The following is a 17,661-nucleotide window of genomic DNA, read 5'->3' as shown; positions in this document are numbered from 1 at the left end:
CGCATGGTGGATATGTGGAAAATATCGTACTATAGAGTTTCCCTGACCGCAGCGCCATCTGTTGTTGAAAATTGTAACTACTGTAATTTCGAAAGTTTGTCTGCCTGAAAATGTACTGTTGTCCCAAGCATATTGCAACAAACGGTGAATTTCTATCGCTGCTCGTTTAGTTTTTATTGCCGTTTCAAATATACCGGTCATTTTTGAAACACCCTGTATATCGTTCCAAACGTTTGTTAGAATTCATATAAGAACTTGAAGTAAATCAATAAAAATCTTTTGAAGGTATTTAGTAACAACTTTAAATAACTACTCGTCTTTGTGTGGCAGTAGAGTGATAGAGATGTGGTGCGTTGCGGTTGCAGCAGCAGCTTCCGACCGATGGTGCCGCACGCGCTGGAGCTGAGCGGCGTGGGTCCGCGCCTCAAGAGGGACCTGGCCGTCGACCCCGAGGACGTGCTGGCGCTGCTGCAGCTGTGGCAAGCCGAGCGGCACGGCGCCCCCAGGTCTGATGGCTGGCTGTTATATTACCGTAGTAATAAAGCTATTGCAGGCAAGCGAGTCACTCACGGGAGAAGCTACTACTCTCAATGCAGCGGTAGGCAGCAGTGTCTCGCGTCCGTCGGCCGTCGTAATTTAATATATTATTTATGGGAATGTTTATTGTTGCCGACTTACGTGGTGGGCCTTAATAAGAATGATATTTCATTTTATTTTGATTTACAATTAAATGCTTTTGTGAAGTTCTCTTTTTTTAACAATATTAACCTTCAGTATAAATTATTTGTTACGTTAATTAACGTTAGACTCGCTGAATCTAAAGTTGAACAATGTAATAAACTTTTCATATTATTTTTTTCGGGTAGTCATTTCACTTTAAAGCAAAAAATCTGTAGTTAAAATTACAAATTTCTTCTTACCTCATTGCATCGTAATCGGAGTCCTGGTTCTGGCTCTCGGCTGTGGTACTGAAAATAAGAATCTTAAAGCTACGTATTTTCTGCAACTTCGGGCGGCTGTGGAGAACAATGAATATTATGTTAATAGCGGGCGAGTTTTTCGCTAACTTTTTATAAGTTAATATCGCCACGTAATGGCGTCGTTGGCTGCATCGGCAGCTGCGATTGTTGAACTGTAAATTACTCGAATGCAGGTTAATTCAAGGAAGGCGGACATGAAATCGGGATCACCTCTTACAAATTAAAAGTGAACAATAATATTAAATCAATATATTATCTGCTTAATTAGTACAAATATGCTTACATTTGCCAGCACTAGCAAGATGTCCGTCTACACGCAACCGAGACAAGAGAAGAAGTGAAGACGACTAAAAAATTAACAAAAGAGCGTATCTTGTCGTCTATTTAGATCATTTTGTTATATTTCTTTGCCCTCGAAACTTACACAGAGAAATTATTATAATCCGAGTACACGAGAAAAATGTGTATTATTCAATTTTAAAATGTCTCTTGTTTATAAATACTGTTTTTTTTTAGTATTTTCGTATTATTTCACTGGGGACGCTACAAGTGGCTTGGTTAAGAGTTCATTTCCTGGCAGATTTCTTCATTACTTTTTTGCTGATACATCGCTGACATGCACTCACAATCCGTGTAATCTTTCTATAAAAAATTTTCTGTATGTGATAACATTGAATATACTGATTTCGAAAACTTTCTGCTCATCTAACGTGTACGCTAGATATCGTATTCAACTACTGAACTAACTGACATTTAATTGGCCTTGTGTTGCGCATGTGAACAGTGCCGTGAAATAAAACTTTAAACTTAATTAAATGCATAATCTGATACAAAGAAAACGAATCTCTTACAGTCCCAAAAGGAGCAAATTGTGTGTTCAATCAAAACTAAATAACAAAAATTCAACACTGAAGTACATTATGGACGTTGTGTGATATGAAATGCAATGTTTGACTTGGATTATCCACAAAAATAAATTATTGCTCTACTCAAAAAGAAAATAAGTGTCTGACATTACCAACAATGTTCACTGAAAATTAATATGCTTGCTAGCACGACTCTTGACAATGGCGAACACACACTGTTCGCTCAAGCATGCAAGGTGAGATCTGCCCCGAAATAAAAGTGACTTACCTCTTGCTCAGAAAGCATATACAAATCAGCAGATGCAGCGGCTAAAGGAAAATATACTACTCACTACCAATTTCTTTCTTGTTGCTCGTCAGAAACAATCTGTGACTTCGTGTGGCGTAAAGTGCAGTGCACACATGACAAAATATTCAAAACTTTGCTATGAATAACGGAGGCAGGTTTTATTTCATATAAAATCGTTGTTGGGGAATCAAACTCTGATTAATGACAAAAAGGATTGTACAACATAAAAAGACTCTAAAAATTGCAAAGTTACAAAGCTGTTGATATCTCAGTCAATTGCGTCATTTGTGACATGACGAAAACAAAGACATCACATTAACACTAATCGTAAAAGTTATTAGTTATGTGAGGGACAAAGATTTGCTTCAATTAACAGTTCTGACAAAGAAAAGTTTAGTTTTTGCGCATGTCTTCGTTGCCTTTAAAGTTCCTCCAAAATCTTCTCCGTCAATATAAAGAACTAGAAAGTATTATAAATGAATTTTCATTTCCGTAATAAAGTATTCCAGACAGTTTCTCCCAGATTCACAAATAACAGATCTCATTCTCTGTAAACCTCAACTGGTTGCTACTATGCCTGACATCACGATACCCCAGCGCTGCACAACCGACTAGCAAGTCAACCACGGATGAAACTAAACACATAGTCAAGGATCTTATTCACTGCTCACGCAGAGAGCTCATTCATCTTTGCCCCTTACAGTAAAAGTGAATTATTTACAGTAGCAGAAAACATATGAGAACCTTACATGCGTATCCATAGCGACAGTAGTGTCAACTCTCCCGACAAAGCCGTTACACATTTGTAGAAACTGTCGTTGCAGTATTGATGTGGTGCCTTGGATAGCTTGATAGTTCTTCATTCATACTTTCATATTAATGTGGGATCCATTCTCATCAGGTAAATTTTTTTGGTTTTCGTTTGTTAATTGTATATAGCAGGCCAATATATGCGATGTTTTAATATGTTATTTGCTGCGCAGCATCGTTGAAGTATAGAACTTTCGAAATAGGCTAACTGCTTGTGATGTTCGTTTAGGAGGTAAAACGGACGATTTATTCACTCAGAAACATGCCGCGGCCACATATTACACCTCAGAACACGCATTTAGGTCGGTACTTCTATTTAATATGTGCATCAGTACGGCAAATTACATTACCAAGGTGTGGTAGAGTACAAACTATGAAATACGGCACAAATTTGGACGCAATATGGCCGCTCACACAGTTAGTCTGAGCTCTCCCTACAGTCTGAGAGCAACGGCGAGCAGCTGTCGAGAGATGGAGGTTGCCATCCAGACGAGGGGTCTAAACTCGCAGGGAGGAACAATCTGAGATCTCGCTCCACTCTCGGACACTGCCGGTGAGCTGACTCAACGCTGCTTACACGACGCATATTAATCGAAAAAGAAAACATTAATCGAAAAAGAAAACAATCATCATAGCTTTGAAATCTACCGTAAACCTACAACAACTCACATAATCCAACATCAGACTTCTAATCACCCACACTCAGATACCGTACATGCTTCGTAGACTCAACACAGGACCACCCAGCACAGAAAATTACCAGAAATAACTAGACATCATCACACAAACAGCAACAAACAATGGGTACAATAGGGATCTAGTCACCAAATTAAACAAAAAAATTAAAAAACAAATACAGTCTGTGAACACAGTACATAAACACCCACAAACAACAGTACAAGAAAACACTACACAAACAGTGACAGAACAATAACGACACAAAGAATACAGAAAAACAAGAAAGAAGATTCAAGATGGTAGAGAATGACATACAAGCACAAACTCACACATAAAATAACAAACATTCTCAAAAGACAAGGGATAAACATAGCATTCAAAACAGACAATTCAATCCAAAGGCACATTCCAAAAATAACAAAAAACACAGACATCGACCAAAAAGGAGGAATAAATGGTTCGAATGGCTCTGAGCACTATGGGACTTAACTGCTGAGGTCATCAGTCCCCTAGAACTTAGAACTACTTAAACCTAATTAACCTAAGAACATCACACACATCCATGCCCGAGGCAGGATTCGAACTTGCGACCGTAGCGGTCGCGCGGTTCCTGACTGAAGCGCCTAGAACCGCTCGGCCACTCCGGCCGGCAAGGAGGAATATACCAGTTACAGTGCAACACATGTGATGGAAGGTATATAGGACAAACTTTCAGAACATTTGACATCCGGTACAACGAACATATCAGAGCATGGAAATATGCAACGAGCCACTCAACTTTTGCAGGATATTTGAGAGAAAATAACCATAAACCTACTACAATAGAAAATGATATGAAAATAATTAGAATAAATAATGAAAGACATCTCCTAACATTACAGGAAAATTATCATATATACAAAACAAAGGCTGAAAAGAAACAACTACTAAATGACCAAGTAAATATGACTAACAACTCACTATTTACACTGATTGATCATATAATAGACAAAAATCCCAACAAATGATTTCACAACTGATTCCTCTCATAAATATATACAGGAAAATACAATAATAATAATAATTATTATTATTTTTAAGAATAAATAAATGAAAAAAATAGTAATAAAAATAAAATAAATAATTTATTAAAAAAAGAAATCTCTCTCCCTCTCTAATACACACACACACACACACACACACACACACACACACACATTCACAAAACAGGTGAATGCAGAAAACTGAGAATGTTGGTAACACTTAGAAAAACAAATGAAACTCTGTATTAAAAAGATGGCAGTAACAATGATGTGTAACATAAACAGTGAACTGAAAATGAACTGTAATATATCCACCTGGTTGCCAGATGAGAAAAAGCAGTTTGCCTAGATGCAATGAATTAGAAGTTATCTGTAAGTACCTTTCCATTTAAAAAAAAACAAAAAAAAACGTTAAGGAACTGTTTACAATCTATACCCTAGACGTGAAACCATAACCTATGAGTAAAAATGGACAAATCATGTAATATTTCAGGACACCCACTGAAGATGCCTTGTAAAAAAAGGTGAAACGCGTCTGGGTGGCGACAGGAAGTACATCTGGCCACCCTTAGAAATTAACTTTGCCAAAAATCCATAGTAACAATCCAGGCAGTAGCTGGAGTGGGATCCGGATACAACAACAACCTCTCACCACAGACAACACAGTCACCGACAGCCTTCACACAACTACCGAGTGCAGTGGCGTTCGCGGAAAGTTGTCAGTCCTCACAGACAAGCAACACTGCGTGAAAGCGTGGTATTCGTGCGATAAACGTGGGAACGTAAACTATGGGACGTTACTAACAAATGTGTCCAAACAGTGCCAATGTGCTGTTGTTCTTTTCTTGGCTGTCAAAGGACAAATGAAGGGCTTATTTCAATAGTGGTATCAGTCCATTACCTCCACTTTTCTGCCTATAATGCTTCTGAAATTAATGACCCAAACAAACAGAAAGAAAAGTTCATATCTAGCAAGAAGGCATATGCTTGAATATTTCTGGTATCTCAACTGCAGATTTTTCAGCGCTCATTTAACTTTAGGACTCTGTAACTCAAAAGGAACAAAAATGGACTTCTACCACTACTGAAATAAGCCCTTCAAATATAAAGCGTGATCTGTGATTTTAAGTTTGGTAACATGGTGTGATCTGATGGTAAACTAGTGATCTTATTTCTGGGTGACAACAGGCAAAAATATGACATTAACACGGTTAATCAATAATTTCATTTTCTTAACACATACTCTGATGATGGTGTCGTACCCAATAACTGCAATGTCCATAATTTTGTTAATTAAAGTAGAACGATTTCTGTCCTGGAAACAAGTAAAACAATTTCTTTAACCTAACGCAACGGAGACAAGCAGCACAGTATGGTGTTACGGGAACAAACACTATGTTTAGTAGTACCTCATATATTTCTTAATCTCTTGCCTGATTCATTTGAAGACGCCCCAGGGGGGTTTGAAGTAAAATACTGAATTCAAACCTTTGGGTTTAACAAAAGTTACTTTTACATGAAGGAAATCTGAACTGCGTAACAAGAAATGTTTTTAAATGCTACTGTCCCTTACGGAATGAATACTTAAAAATAACTTAGCAAACAAAGTGATCAGCATGGGGGTATACCTATGTAAGAACAATGGAAAGGATTTTAAACACTTGTGCGTGACCCAAGATGCTGCAGCAGAGAGAAGCATTGCTCAGGGCAAAGAACAAGTGAGAAAGTTCCTATTACTCATTCATACAGATTCGCAGGACTGGTAAACCTACAACTTCGTAATACGATTTGCACGGGACGAGAGCAGAACGAGAGAAAAATGGATATTAGTTACAGTTATTGTAATTATGCAATGTAAAGAATTTAGCTTACGACACACTAGACAAAGATTTCAGCAATACAGAATGATTTTGATACAAAGAATTGTGACTAAGAACATAATCTGATGACACCTAACTAGCGGTACGCCAGCAATCAGTTGCATTGCGTCATTGCTTCGTGGTACAGCTACACAGCATGTTCCGATCGGCCAACAACATCTCCAGCATGTCCAGACTGCAACTCCTTCCGTCTTCTGCAGCCCACCGTTCGCTCCACAGCACCGCGGAGAGGACGCACTTTTTTTCCCCCACACATTCTGGCTAATCATGGGCCCAGCTTTCGGACGCAAAGCTTTCAATTTATGTGTTCCAAATTGACGAAATTTCCGTGGGGCGGTGGTCCTTACAACCAAAACAAGTTGTGAGACAATGTCTCGTTTTCGTTGCAAGGCACCACCTCTACAAGGAAATTTCATCATTTGGGAAAACAAAAAGTGAAAGCTAATGTAAAATGTACCTTAACGTGAACTAGCCGTCTGAAGATGAATCTGTCGGTTTGAAACCGTTAACGGCGCTATTTAAATAACTAAACAGCATTGTAAAAAGCTGCCGGTTGCTGTTGTCTTCTGCGTAAGAGCCACACTTGTGATAAATGACGATATTATCAAAAAAGCCCGCATCTCGTGGTCGTGCGGTAGGGTTCTCGCTTCCCACGCCTGGGTTCCCGGGTTCGATTCCCGGCGGGGTCAGGGATTTTCTCTGCCTCGTGATGGCTGGGTGTTGTGTGCTGTCCTTAGGTTAGTTTGGTTTAAGTAGTTTTAAGTTCTAGAGGACTGATGACCATAGATGTTAAGTCCCATAGTGCTCAGATCCATTTGAACCATTTGATATTATCAAAAATCAAAGACAGCACAGAAAAGTGAAATTAGATTTCAAATTATCGCGACGCTAAAACGCGATACAAAGTCGAACTACATAAGACCAAGAAAGACCACTGGGGCACATACGTTAGGACAAACTTACAGAACAATATTTGGGGGGGGGGGCGTTTAAACTGCAGACTGAATGTATCAAGACTAGCATAGTATTATCAACCCTGAAGAAACCAGATGGTACTACCACAAGAGTCTGGAGATGCACGCCACAGTATGCCCTCAACAAACTACTTCCTGACGACGACTACACTCAGGACAACCAACTCCACACCACCCTTCGCAAACTACTTCGTGGCAAATAGGAAAACGAAGGTATCACCATCCCCTTTGCTCACGAGGAAGTGGCACTGGCGATACACAAAATAAAGAACAAAAAGGCTCCGTGTCCTGATGGCATCCACCCTGAAACCATGAAACAGGCTGCTCCACTTATCGTACCGTTTCTGACACACTTACAGAAGCACGAATATCGTATGTGTGGAAGGTGTCAAATGCAGTTATAATCAAGAAAGCAGAGGACAAAGGCCCGACTGAATTAAGACATACATTAACATTCTGGCAAAGGTACAGGAGAGACTGCTGTGCGACGAACTCCAGTCGCACTGGCAGCTCTTCGGCCTTTGCCCACACCAGTTTGTTTATTGATCACATAAATCCATCGGCGAAACAGTAAACAGGGCCATAGAAATGACACAGACAGTATATGACAAATACATAGTAGCAATCCTAATTGACATAGCTGATGGTTTCGACAACGTTTGGTGGCTGGAGCTGTTACCAAGACTTAAGAGTGATGAATATTCCGCTGGCTCTATGCAACAGTCTTAGAGATTATTGTAAAAACGGGAGAGTGGAAGGAAAGAACGGTCGCCAAAAAGCTATAAAGACGGTAGTAATAAGCGGTTGTCCCCGAGGATCCATATAGCGGACCGATTTTCTGGCACATAGCCATAAAACCACTACTGAACGCACTAGAAGACAACGACATGGCAAACGGGGTGGTTGCCTACGCAGATGACCTTATGGTCATGGTATCTGCAAACTCCAGGTCTCAGTTGTTTATGGACAACCATGTGTCTCCTCGCGTTCATCGATGAATGGTGCACGAACAACAAACTCACAATAGCAGTTAACAAAACAGTTTACCTACTTCTAAGAGACACACTGAAAAGAAATCCAATTACAAAGTTAAATAACATATCTATAAAAATGAAAGCTATTGCAAGATACCTCGCCATTTACACACATCAAAAAAAGTTTTGCATCACTTCGGTTCCAAGAACTCCTGAAGAGAGACGTTGCCTGGGGATATTGCATTACAGACACAGTCCCTCTGACTCAGAGATGTCACTAAACCCGCCCAAAGATGTTAAAGTCATGCATGAGCGGTGCCTATTAGACGGAGGGGGTCCGACAGCCGATCAGTTCCAGTCATTCCACCAGGAAGGCGGTACACGATTCGTGTTGTCTGTAGTTCAGCCATGCGCAGACAGTCAATGCCGCGGTTCGATCGCGTCCACATTGTTAATTTGTGCCAGGAAGGGCTATCAACAAGGGAAGTGTCCAAGCGTCTCGGAGTGAACCAAAGGGATGTTGTTCGGAGATGGAGGAGATACAGAGAGACAGGAACTGTCGATGACATGCCTCGCTCAGGCCGCCCAAGGGCTACTACTGCAGTTCATGACCGCTATCTACGAATTATGGCTTGGAGGAACCCTGACAGCAACGCCACCATGTTGAATAATGTTTTTCGTGCAACCATAGGACGTCGTATTACGACTCAAATAGCGCAATAGGCTACTTGATACACAACGTCACTCCCGATGTCCATGGTGAGGTCCATCTTTGCAACCACGACACCATGCAGCGCGGTACAGATGGACCCTACGACATGCCGAATGGACCGCTCAGGATTGGCATCACATTCTCTTCACCGATGAGTCTCGCATATGCCTTCAACCAGAAAATCGTTGGAGTCGTGTTTGGTGACAACCCGGTCAGACTGAGCGCCTTAGACACACTGTCCAGCGAGAGCAGCAAGGTGGAGGTTCCCTACTGTTTTGGGGTGTCATTATGTGGGGCCGACGTACGCCGCTGATGGTCATGGAAGGCGCCGTAGTGGCTGTACGATACGTGAATGCCGTTCTCCGAGCGATAGTGCAACCATATCGGCAGCATTTTGGAGAGGCATTCGACTTCATGGACGACAATTCGCGCCCTCATCGTGCACATCTTGTGAATGACTTTTTTCAGAATAGTGAATTTGCTCGACTAGAGTGGCCAGCATGTTCTACAGACATGAACCCTATCGAACATGCCTTGGATAGATTAATAAGGGCTGTTTATGGACAACGCGACACACCAACTACTATGAGGGGTCTACGCCGAATCCCCATTGAAGAGTGGGACAATCTGGACCAACAGTGCCGTGATGAACTTGCGGATTGTATGCCACGGCGAATACAGGCATGCATCAGCGCAAGAGGATGTGTTACTGGGGATTAGAGGTACTGGTGTGTACAGCAATCTGGACCACCACCTCCGAAGGTCTCGCTGTATGGTGGTACAACATGCAATGTGTGGTTTTCATGAGCAATAAAAATGGCGAAAACGATGTTTATGTCGATCTCTACTCCAATTTTCTGCACAGGTTCCGGAACTCTCGGAAGCGAATTGTTGCAAACCTTTTTTTGATGTGTGCGTATTGAGGAACATTTACACTTTAACGAACATGATGCCAGACTAACAATTAACAAAGAGACGAAACTCATACATGAACCTGCACGTCTGAACACTATAAGATACAGACTATCCGTACAGACAATGAGGACATATTACAAAGCACTCTTTGACTCGATACCCTGTTTTGGGGTTATTGCTTGGGCACATCGGTTCTGATTAGGTACGTATAAATCCAATCTGAGGTGCGGCCAGAGGCGTGTTTTACTCAGAATCTCGGGGGCTTTCAGCCCAACCTCGATTGAGGCACTGTGAGTGGTACTGGGAGTTTTCCCTGCAGATATTACAAGCAGCAGTCTGAAGAGGGGAATACGTGACAAAATAAAAGAAATAACTGGACAAGACATAAACGACAAACGATGATTAAAGAAGTGGAGAACTGATACATGACAGACACAATGGGACACAACTGATAAGGGAAAACGAGTCTACTCTTTCTTTCCCAGTATGAGAGAGCGAATGAATTTGAAGTAAATAAATATTACACGCGGCATGGTGCACTTTCTCACGGGCCATGGACCGTATCCTGTGCATCTCCACAGGCTTGGCCTAAAACAGACTCACACTTGTGCCTATGGTGAGAATGGCACACCTGAACACATAGTGCTCGTCTGCGATGACCCAGGACATATACGAGGGCAGTTCAATAAGAAATGCAACACATTTTTTTTCTCGGCCAATTTTGGTTGAAAAAACCGGAAATTTCTTGTGGAATATTTTCAAACATTCCCGCTTCGTCTCGTATAGTTTCATTGACTTCCGACAGGTGGCAGCGCTGTACGGAGCTGTTAAAATGGCGTCTGTAACGGATGTGCGTTGCAAACAACGGGCAGTGATCGAGTTTCTTTGGCGGAAAACCAGGGCATCTCAGATATTCATAGGCGCCTGCAGAATGTCTACGGTGATCTGGCAGTGGACAAAAGCACGGTGAGTCGTTGGGCAAAGCGTGTGTCATCATCGCCGCAAGGTCAAGCAAGACTGTCTGATCTCCCGCGTGCGGGCCGGCCGTGCACAGCTGTGACTCCTGCAATGGCGGAGCGTGCGAACACACTCGTTCGAGATGATCGACGGATCACCATCAAACAACTCAGTGCCCAACTTGACATCTCTGTTGGTAGTGCTGTCACAATTGTTCACAAAAATTTGAACGAACTTCTCCTTCTTCATGACAACGCAAGACCTCACACAAGTCTTGGCACCCGAGAGGAGCTCACAAAACTTCAGTGGATTGTTCTTCCTCATGCACCCTACAGCCCCGATCTCGCACCGTCGGATTTCCATATAGTTGGCCCAATGAAGGACGCAATCCGTGGGAGGCACTACGCGGATGATGAAGAAGTTATTGATGCAGTACGACGTTGGCTCCGACATCGACCAGTGGAATGGTACCGTGCAGGCATAGAGGCCCTCATTTCAAGGTGGTGTAAGGCCGTAGCATTGAATGGAGATTACGTTGAAAAATAGTGTTGTGTAGCTAAAAGATTGGGGAATAACCTGGTGTATTTCAATGCTGAATAAAACAACCCCTGTTTCAGAAACAAAATGTGTTGCATTACTTATTGAACTGCCCTCGTACAAGGTGCATTCAAGTTCTAAGGTCTCCGATTTTTTTTTCTCTGGACTGGAAAGAGATAGAAACATGCGCATTGTTTTAAAACGAGGCCGCGTTCATTGTCAATACATCCCAGAGATGGCAGCACCGTGCGGCAGATGGAATTTTACCGCCAGCGGCGAGAATGAGAACTGTTTTAAATACTTAAAATGGCGACGTTTTCCTTACTTGAACAGCGTGCAATCATTCGTTTTCTGAATTTGCGTGGTGTGAAACCAATTGAAATTCATCGACAGTTGAAGGAGACATGTGGTGATGGAGTTATGGATGTGTCGAAAGTGTGTTCATGGGTGCGACAGTTTAATGAAGGCAGAACATCGTGTGACAACAAACCGAAACAACCTCGGGCTCGCACAAGTCGGTCTGACGACATGATCGAGAAAGTGGAGAGAATTGTTTTGGGGGATCGCCGATTGACTGTTGAACAGATCGCCTCCAGAGTTGGCATTTCTGTGGGTTCTGTGCACACAATCCTGCATGACGGCCTGAAAATGCGAAAAGTGTCATCCAGGTGGGTGCCATGAATGCTGACAGACGACCACATGGCTGCCCGTGTGGCATGTTGCCAAGCAATGTTGACGCGCAACGACAGCACGAATGACACTTTCTTTTCGTCGGTTGTGACAATGGATGAGACGTGGATGCCATTTTTCAATCCAGAAACAAAGCGCCCGTCAGCTCAATGGAAGCACACAGATTCACCGCCACCAAAAAAATTTCGGGTAACCGCCAGTGCGGAAAGAAAGTTTGTGTCCATGTTCTGGGACAGCGAGGGCGTAATCCTTACCCATTGCGTCCCAAAGGGCACTACGGTAACAGGAGCATCCTACGAAAATGTTTTGAAGAACAAATTCCTTCCTGCGCTACAACAAAAACGTCCGGGAAGGGCTGCGCGTGTGCTGTTTCACCAAGACAACGCACCCGCACATCGAGCTAACGTTACGCAACAGTTTCTTCGTGATAACAACTTTGAAGTGATTCCTCATGCTCCCTACTCACCTGACCTGGCTCCTAGTGACTTTTGGCTTTTTCCAACAATGAAAGACACTCTCCGTGGCCGCACATTCACCAGCCATGCTGCTATTGCCTCAGCGATTTTCCAGTGGTCAAAACAGACTCCTAAAGAAGCCTTCGCCGCTGCCATGGAATCATGGCGTCAGCGTTGTGACAAATGTGTACGTCTGCAGGGCGATTACGTCGAGAAGTAACGTCAGTTTCATCAATTTCGGGTGAGTAGTTAATTAGAAAAAAAATCGGAGGCCTTAGAACTTGAATGCACCTCGTAAGACCGATTTTAGGGAACCAGGACATAGGACAGTTAATCGCAGACAAAGGAAGTGGAACCTTATAAACAACATCGCAAACGAAGTATCGTGAGCACTATATGTGGCATACAAGCAGGAGAGACCATACGCTAGAATAAGACAAGCTCCAAATCAAATGGTTCAAATGTCTCTGAGCACTATGGGACTTAACTGCTGTGGTCATCAGTCCCCTAAAACTTAGGACTACTTAAACCTAACTAACCTAAGGACATCACACACATCCATGCCCGAGGTAGGATTCGAACCTGCGACCGTAGCGGTTGCGCGGTTCCAGACTGTAGCGCCTAGAACCACTCGACCACCCCGGTCGGCAGGCTCCACATCCGACAGATCAGCAGTACATAGTAAACGACACAGATACATACACAAACACTGACTCGTATTATGCTTTAACGCACACAGGAAGTGAAGACGAGATAAACATGCAAACATATCAAACGCAAACAAACGTTCTTCAACACTAAATCGAAGCAGTCTGAAAATTTAGCTATGTAGTTGGTTGTTATACCATTCCATGATATGTAAAACTACCTAAAGGTCTGACATTTCTTCTTCTTTCGCTTCAACAGGTGTGACTGTCTAAAAGTTTTACCGCGTTCTCGCACCTGATGCAGCCGACTATAACATTTTACACTGAGGAGCCAAGGAAACTGGTACACCTGCCCAGTATCGTGTAGCCTCCACGTGAGCACGCAGAAGTGCCGCAACACGACATGGCATGCACTCGACTGATATCTAAAGTGGTGCTGGAGGGAACTGACACTGTGAATCCTGCAGGGCAGGACATAAATACGTAAGAGTACGAGGGGGGTGGAGATCTCTTCCGGACAGCACGTTGCAAGGCATCCCAGATATGCTCAATAATGTTCATGCCTGGGGAGTTTGGTGGCCAGCGGAAGTGTTTAAATTCAGAAGAGCCACTCCGTAACAATTCTGGACGTGTGACGTGTCACATTGTCCTGCTGGAATTGTCCAAGTCCATTGGAAAGCACAATGAACATGAATGGATGCAGGTGCTCAGACACGATGCTTACGTACGTGTCACTTGTCAGAGTCGTATCTAGACGTATCAGGGGCCCCATATCACTACAACTGCACTCGCCTCACGCCATTACAGGACTTTCACCAGCTTGAACAGTCCCCTTGCTGACATGCAGGGTCCATCGATCCATGAGGTCGTCTCCATACCAGTACAAGTCCATCTGCTCGATACAGCCTGAAACGAGAGCTATCCGACCAGGCAACATGTTTCCAGTCATCAACAGTCCAATGTTGGCGTTGACGGGCCCAGGCTAGGCATAAAGCTTTGTGTCGTGTAGTCACCAAGGGTACACGAGTGGGCCTTCTGCTCCGAAAGCCCATATCAATGATGTTTCGTTGAATGGTTCGCACGCTGACACTTGTTGATGGCCGAACATTAAAATCTGCAGCAATTTGCGGAAGGGCTGCACTTATGTCACGTTGAACGACTCTCTTCAGTCTGGTCACCTGCATTGTGCATTCCGACGGACTTGGGCAACTCCAGCAGGACACTGCGACACCCCACACGCCCAGAATTGCCACAGAAACACTCTTCTGAGTTTAAGCGCTTCCGCTGGCCACCGAACTCCCCAAACGTGAACATTATTGAGCATATCTGGGATGTCTTGCAGCATGCTGTTCAGAAGAGATCCCTCGTACTCTTACGGATTTACGGACAGCCCTGCAGGATTCATAGTGTCAGTTCCCTCCAGCGCTACTTCAGACACTAGTCGAGTGCAGGATCTTTTTCCGGCCGCAGCGATGTCGGAGATTTAATGTTTTACGGGATTCCTCGTGTTCAGGGTACACTAGTGAAATGGTCGTACGGGAAAATGCCCACTTCATCGCTACCTCGGAGATGCTGTATTCCATCGCTCGTGCACCGACTACAACACCACGTTCAAACTCAGTTAAATCTTGATAACCTGCCATTTAGCAGCAGTAACCGATCTAACAACTGCACCAGATAGTTTTTGTCTTATATAGGCTTTGCCGACAGCAGCGCCGTATCCTGCCTCTTTACATATCTCTGTATTTGAATACGAATGCCTATACCAGTTTCTTTGGCGCTTCAGTGTAAACCAACTCCCAATCTCCATTGTTACCATTAGTCGTTAAACACATTGCAATCTAATTAATCAATACATTATTAATTATTACCACAGTCAAAACAATTTGTAAGAGATGAAACCGTACACACAGAAGGTATAATGAGAAGAACTACCCAACCATAACTAAGTCAAATTGCCAACTCTTGTTTCTTCCATTAAATACGCTTCTCATTTTTAATTAAAATACATCCACGACCTATTATGTACCTTATTTGTTATCACTATCTAACTTACCGCCCCCCCCCCAAGAACCATGGACCTTGCCATTGGTGGGGAGGCTTGCGTGCCTCAGTGATACAGATAGCCGTACCGTAGGTACAACCACAACGGAGGGGTATCTGTTGAGAGGCCAGACAAAAGTGTGATTCCTGAAGAGGGGCAGCAGCCTTTTCAGTAGTTACAAGGGCAACAGTCTGGATGATTGACTTATCTGGCCTTGTAACAATAACCAAAACGGCCTTGCTGCGCTGGTACTGTGAACGGCTGAAAGCAAGGGGAAACTACGGCCGTAATTTTTCCCGAGGGCATGCAGCTTTACTGTATGGTTAAATGATGATAGCGTCCTTTTGGGTAAAATATTCCAAAGGTAAAATAGTCCCCCATTCGGATCTCCGGGCGGGGTCTACTCAAGAGGACGTCGTTATCAGGAGAAAGAAAACTGGCGTTCTACGGATCGGAGCGTGGAATGTCAGATCCCTTAATCGGGCAGGTAGGTTAGAAAACTTAAAAAGGGAAACGGATAGGTTAAAGTTAGATATAGTGGGAATTAGTGAAGTTCGGTGGCAGGAGGAACAAGACTTCTGGTCAGGTGAATACATGGTTATAAATACAAAATCAAATAGGGGTAATGCAGGAGTCGGTTTAATAATGAATAAAAAAATAGGAGTGCGGGTTAGCTACTACAAACAGCATAGTGAACGCATTATTGTGGCCAAGATAGACACGAAGCCCACGCCTACTATTGTAGTACAAGTTTATATGCCAACTAGCTCTGCAGATGACGAAGAAATTGAAGAAATGTACGATGAAATAAAAGAAATTATTCAGATAGTGAAGGGAGACGAAAATTTAATAGTCATGGGTGACTGGAATTCGGTAGTAGGAAAAGGGAGAGAAGGAACGCAGTAGATGAATATGGATTGGGGCTAAGAAATGAAAGAGGAAGCCGCCTGATAGAATTTTGCACAGAGCATACCTTAATCATAGCTAACACTTGGTTCAAGAATCGTAAAAGAAGGTTGTATACGTGGAAGAAGCCTGGAGATACTGACAGGTTTCAGATAGATTACATAATGGTAAGACAGAGATTTAGGAATCAGGTTTTAAATTGTAAGACATTTCCAGGGGCAGATGTCGACTCTGATCACAATCTATTGGTTATGAACTATAGATTAAAACTGAAGAAACTGCAAAAAGGTGGGAATTTAAGGAGTTGGGACCTGGATAAACTGAAAGAACCAGAGGTTGTACAGAGTTTCAGGGAGAGCATAACGGAACAATTGGCAGGAATGGGGGAAAGAAATACAGTAGAAGAAGAATGGGTAGCTTTGAGAGCTGAAGTAGTGAAGGCAGCAGAGGACCTACTAGGTAAAAAGACGAGGTCTAGTAGAAATACTTGGGTAACAGAAGAAATACTGAATTTCATTGATGAAAGGAGAAAATATAAAAATGCAGTAAATGAAGCAGGCAGAAAGGATTACAAACGTCTTAAAAACGAGATCGACAGGAAGTGCAAAATGGCTAAGCAGGGATGGCTAGAGGACAAATGTAAGGATGTAGAGGCTTATCTCACTAGGGGTAAGATAGATACTGCCTACAGGAAAATTAAAGAGACCTTAGGAGAAAAGAGAACCACTTGTGTGAATATCAAGAGCTCAGATGGAAACCCAGTTCTAAGCAAAGAAGGGAAAGCAGAAAGGTGGAAGGAGTATATAGAGGGTCTATACAAGGGCGATGTACGTGAGGACAATATTCTGGAAATGGAAGAGGATGTAGAAGAAATTAAAATGGGAGATACGATACTGCGTGAAGAGTTTCACAAAGAACTGAAAGACCTGAGTCGAAACAAGTCCCTGGGAGTAGACAACATTCCATTAGAACTACTGATAGCCTTGGGAGAGCCAGTCCTGACAAAACTCTACCATCTTGTGAGCAAGATGTATGAAACAGGCGAAATACCCTCAGACTTCAAGAAAAATATAATAATTCCGATCCCAAAGAAAGCAGGTGCTGACAGATGAGAAAATTACCGAACAATCAGTTTGATAAGTCACGGATGCAAAATGCTAACGCGTATTCTCTACAGACGAATGCAAAAACTGGTAGAAGCTGACCTCAGGGAAGATCAGTTTGGATTCCGTAGAAATATTGGAACACGTGAGGCAATACTGACCCTACGACTTATCTTAGAAGCTAGATTAAGGAAAGGCAAACTACGTTTCTAGCATTTGTAG

At 42.8% G+C, this 17,661-nt stretch overlaps 1 protein-coding gene across 1 annotated transcript in view; it reads left to right on the top strand.

Moving 5' to 3' along the window:
* Positions 1-17,661, top strand: part of LOC126140953 (prohormone-2-like) — a 268,452-nt gene that overhangs the window by 179,970 nt on the left and 70,821 nt on the right. Inside the window, exon 4 of the mRNA XM_049915240.1 lies at positions 366-506. Coding sequence (XP_049771197.1) covers positions 382-506 — 125 coding nt within the window. The 5' untranslated portion in view covers positions 366-381. The remainder of the gene's footprint in view (positions 1-365; positions 507-17,661) is intronic.

This window comes from Schistocerca cancellata, unplaced genomic scaffold (assembly GCF_023864275.1).
Source record: "Schistocerca cancellata isolate TAMUIC-IGC-003103 unplaced genomic scaffold, iqSchCanc2.1 HiC_scaffold_708, whole genome shotgun sequence".
NCBI classification, from domain to species: Eukaryota; Metazoa; Arthropoda; class Insecta; order Orthoptera; family Acrididae; genus Schistocerca; species Schistocerca cancellata.
This window is presented reverse-complemented; position numbering and strand designations above follow the sequence as displayed.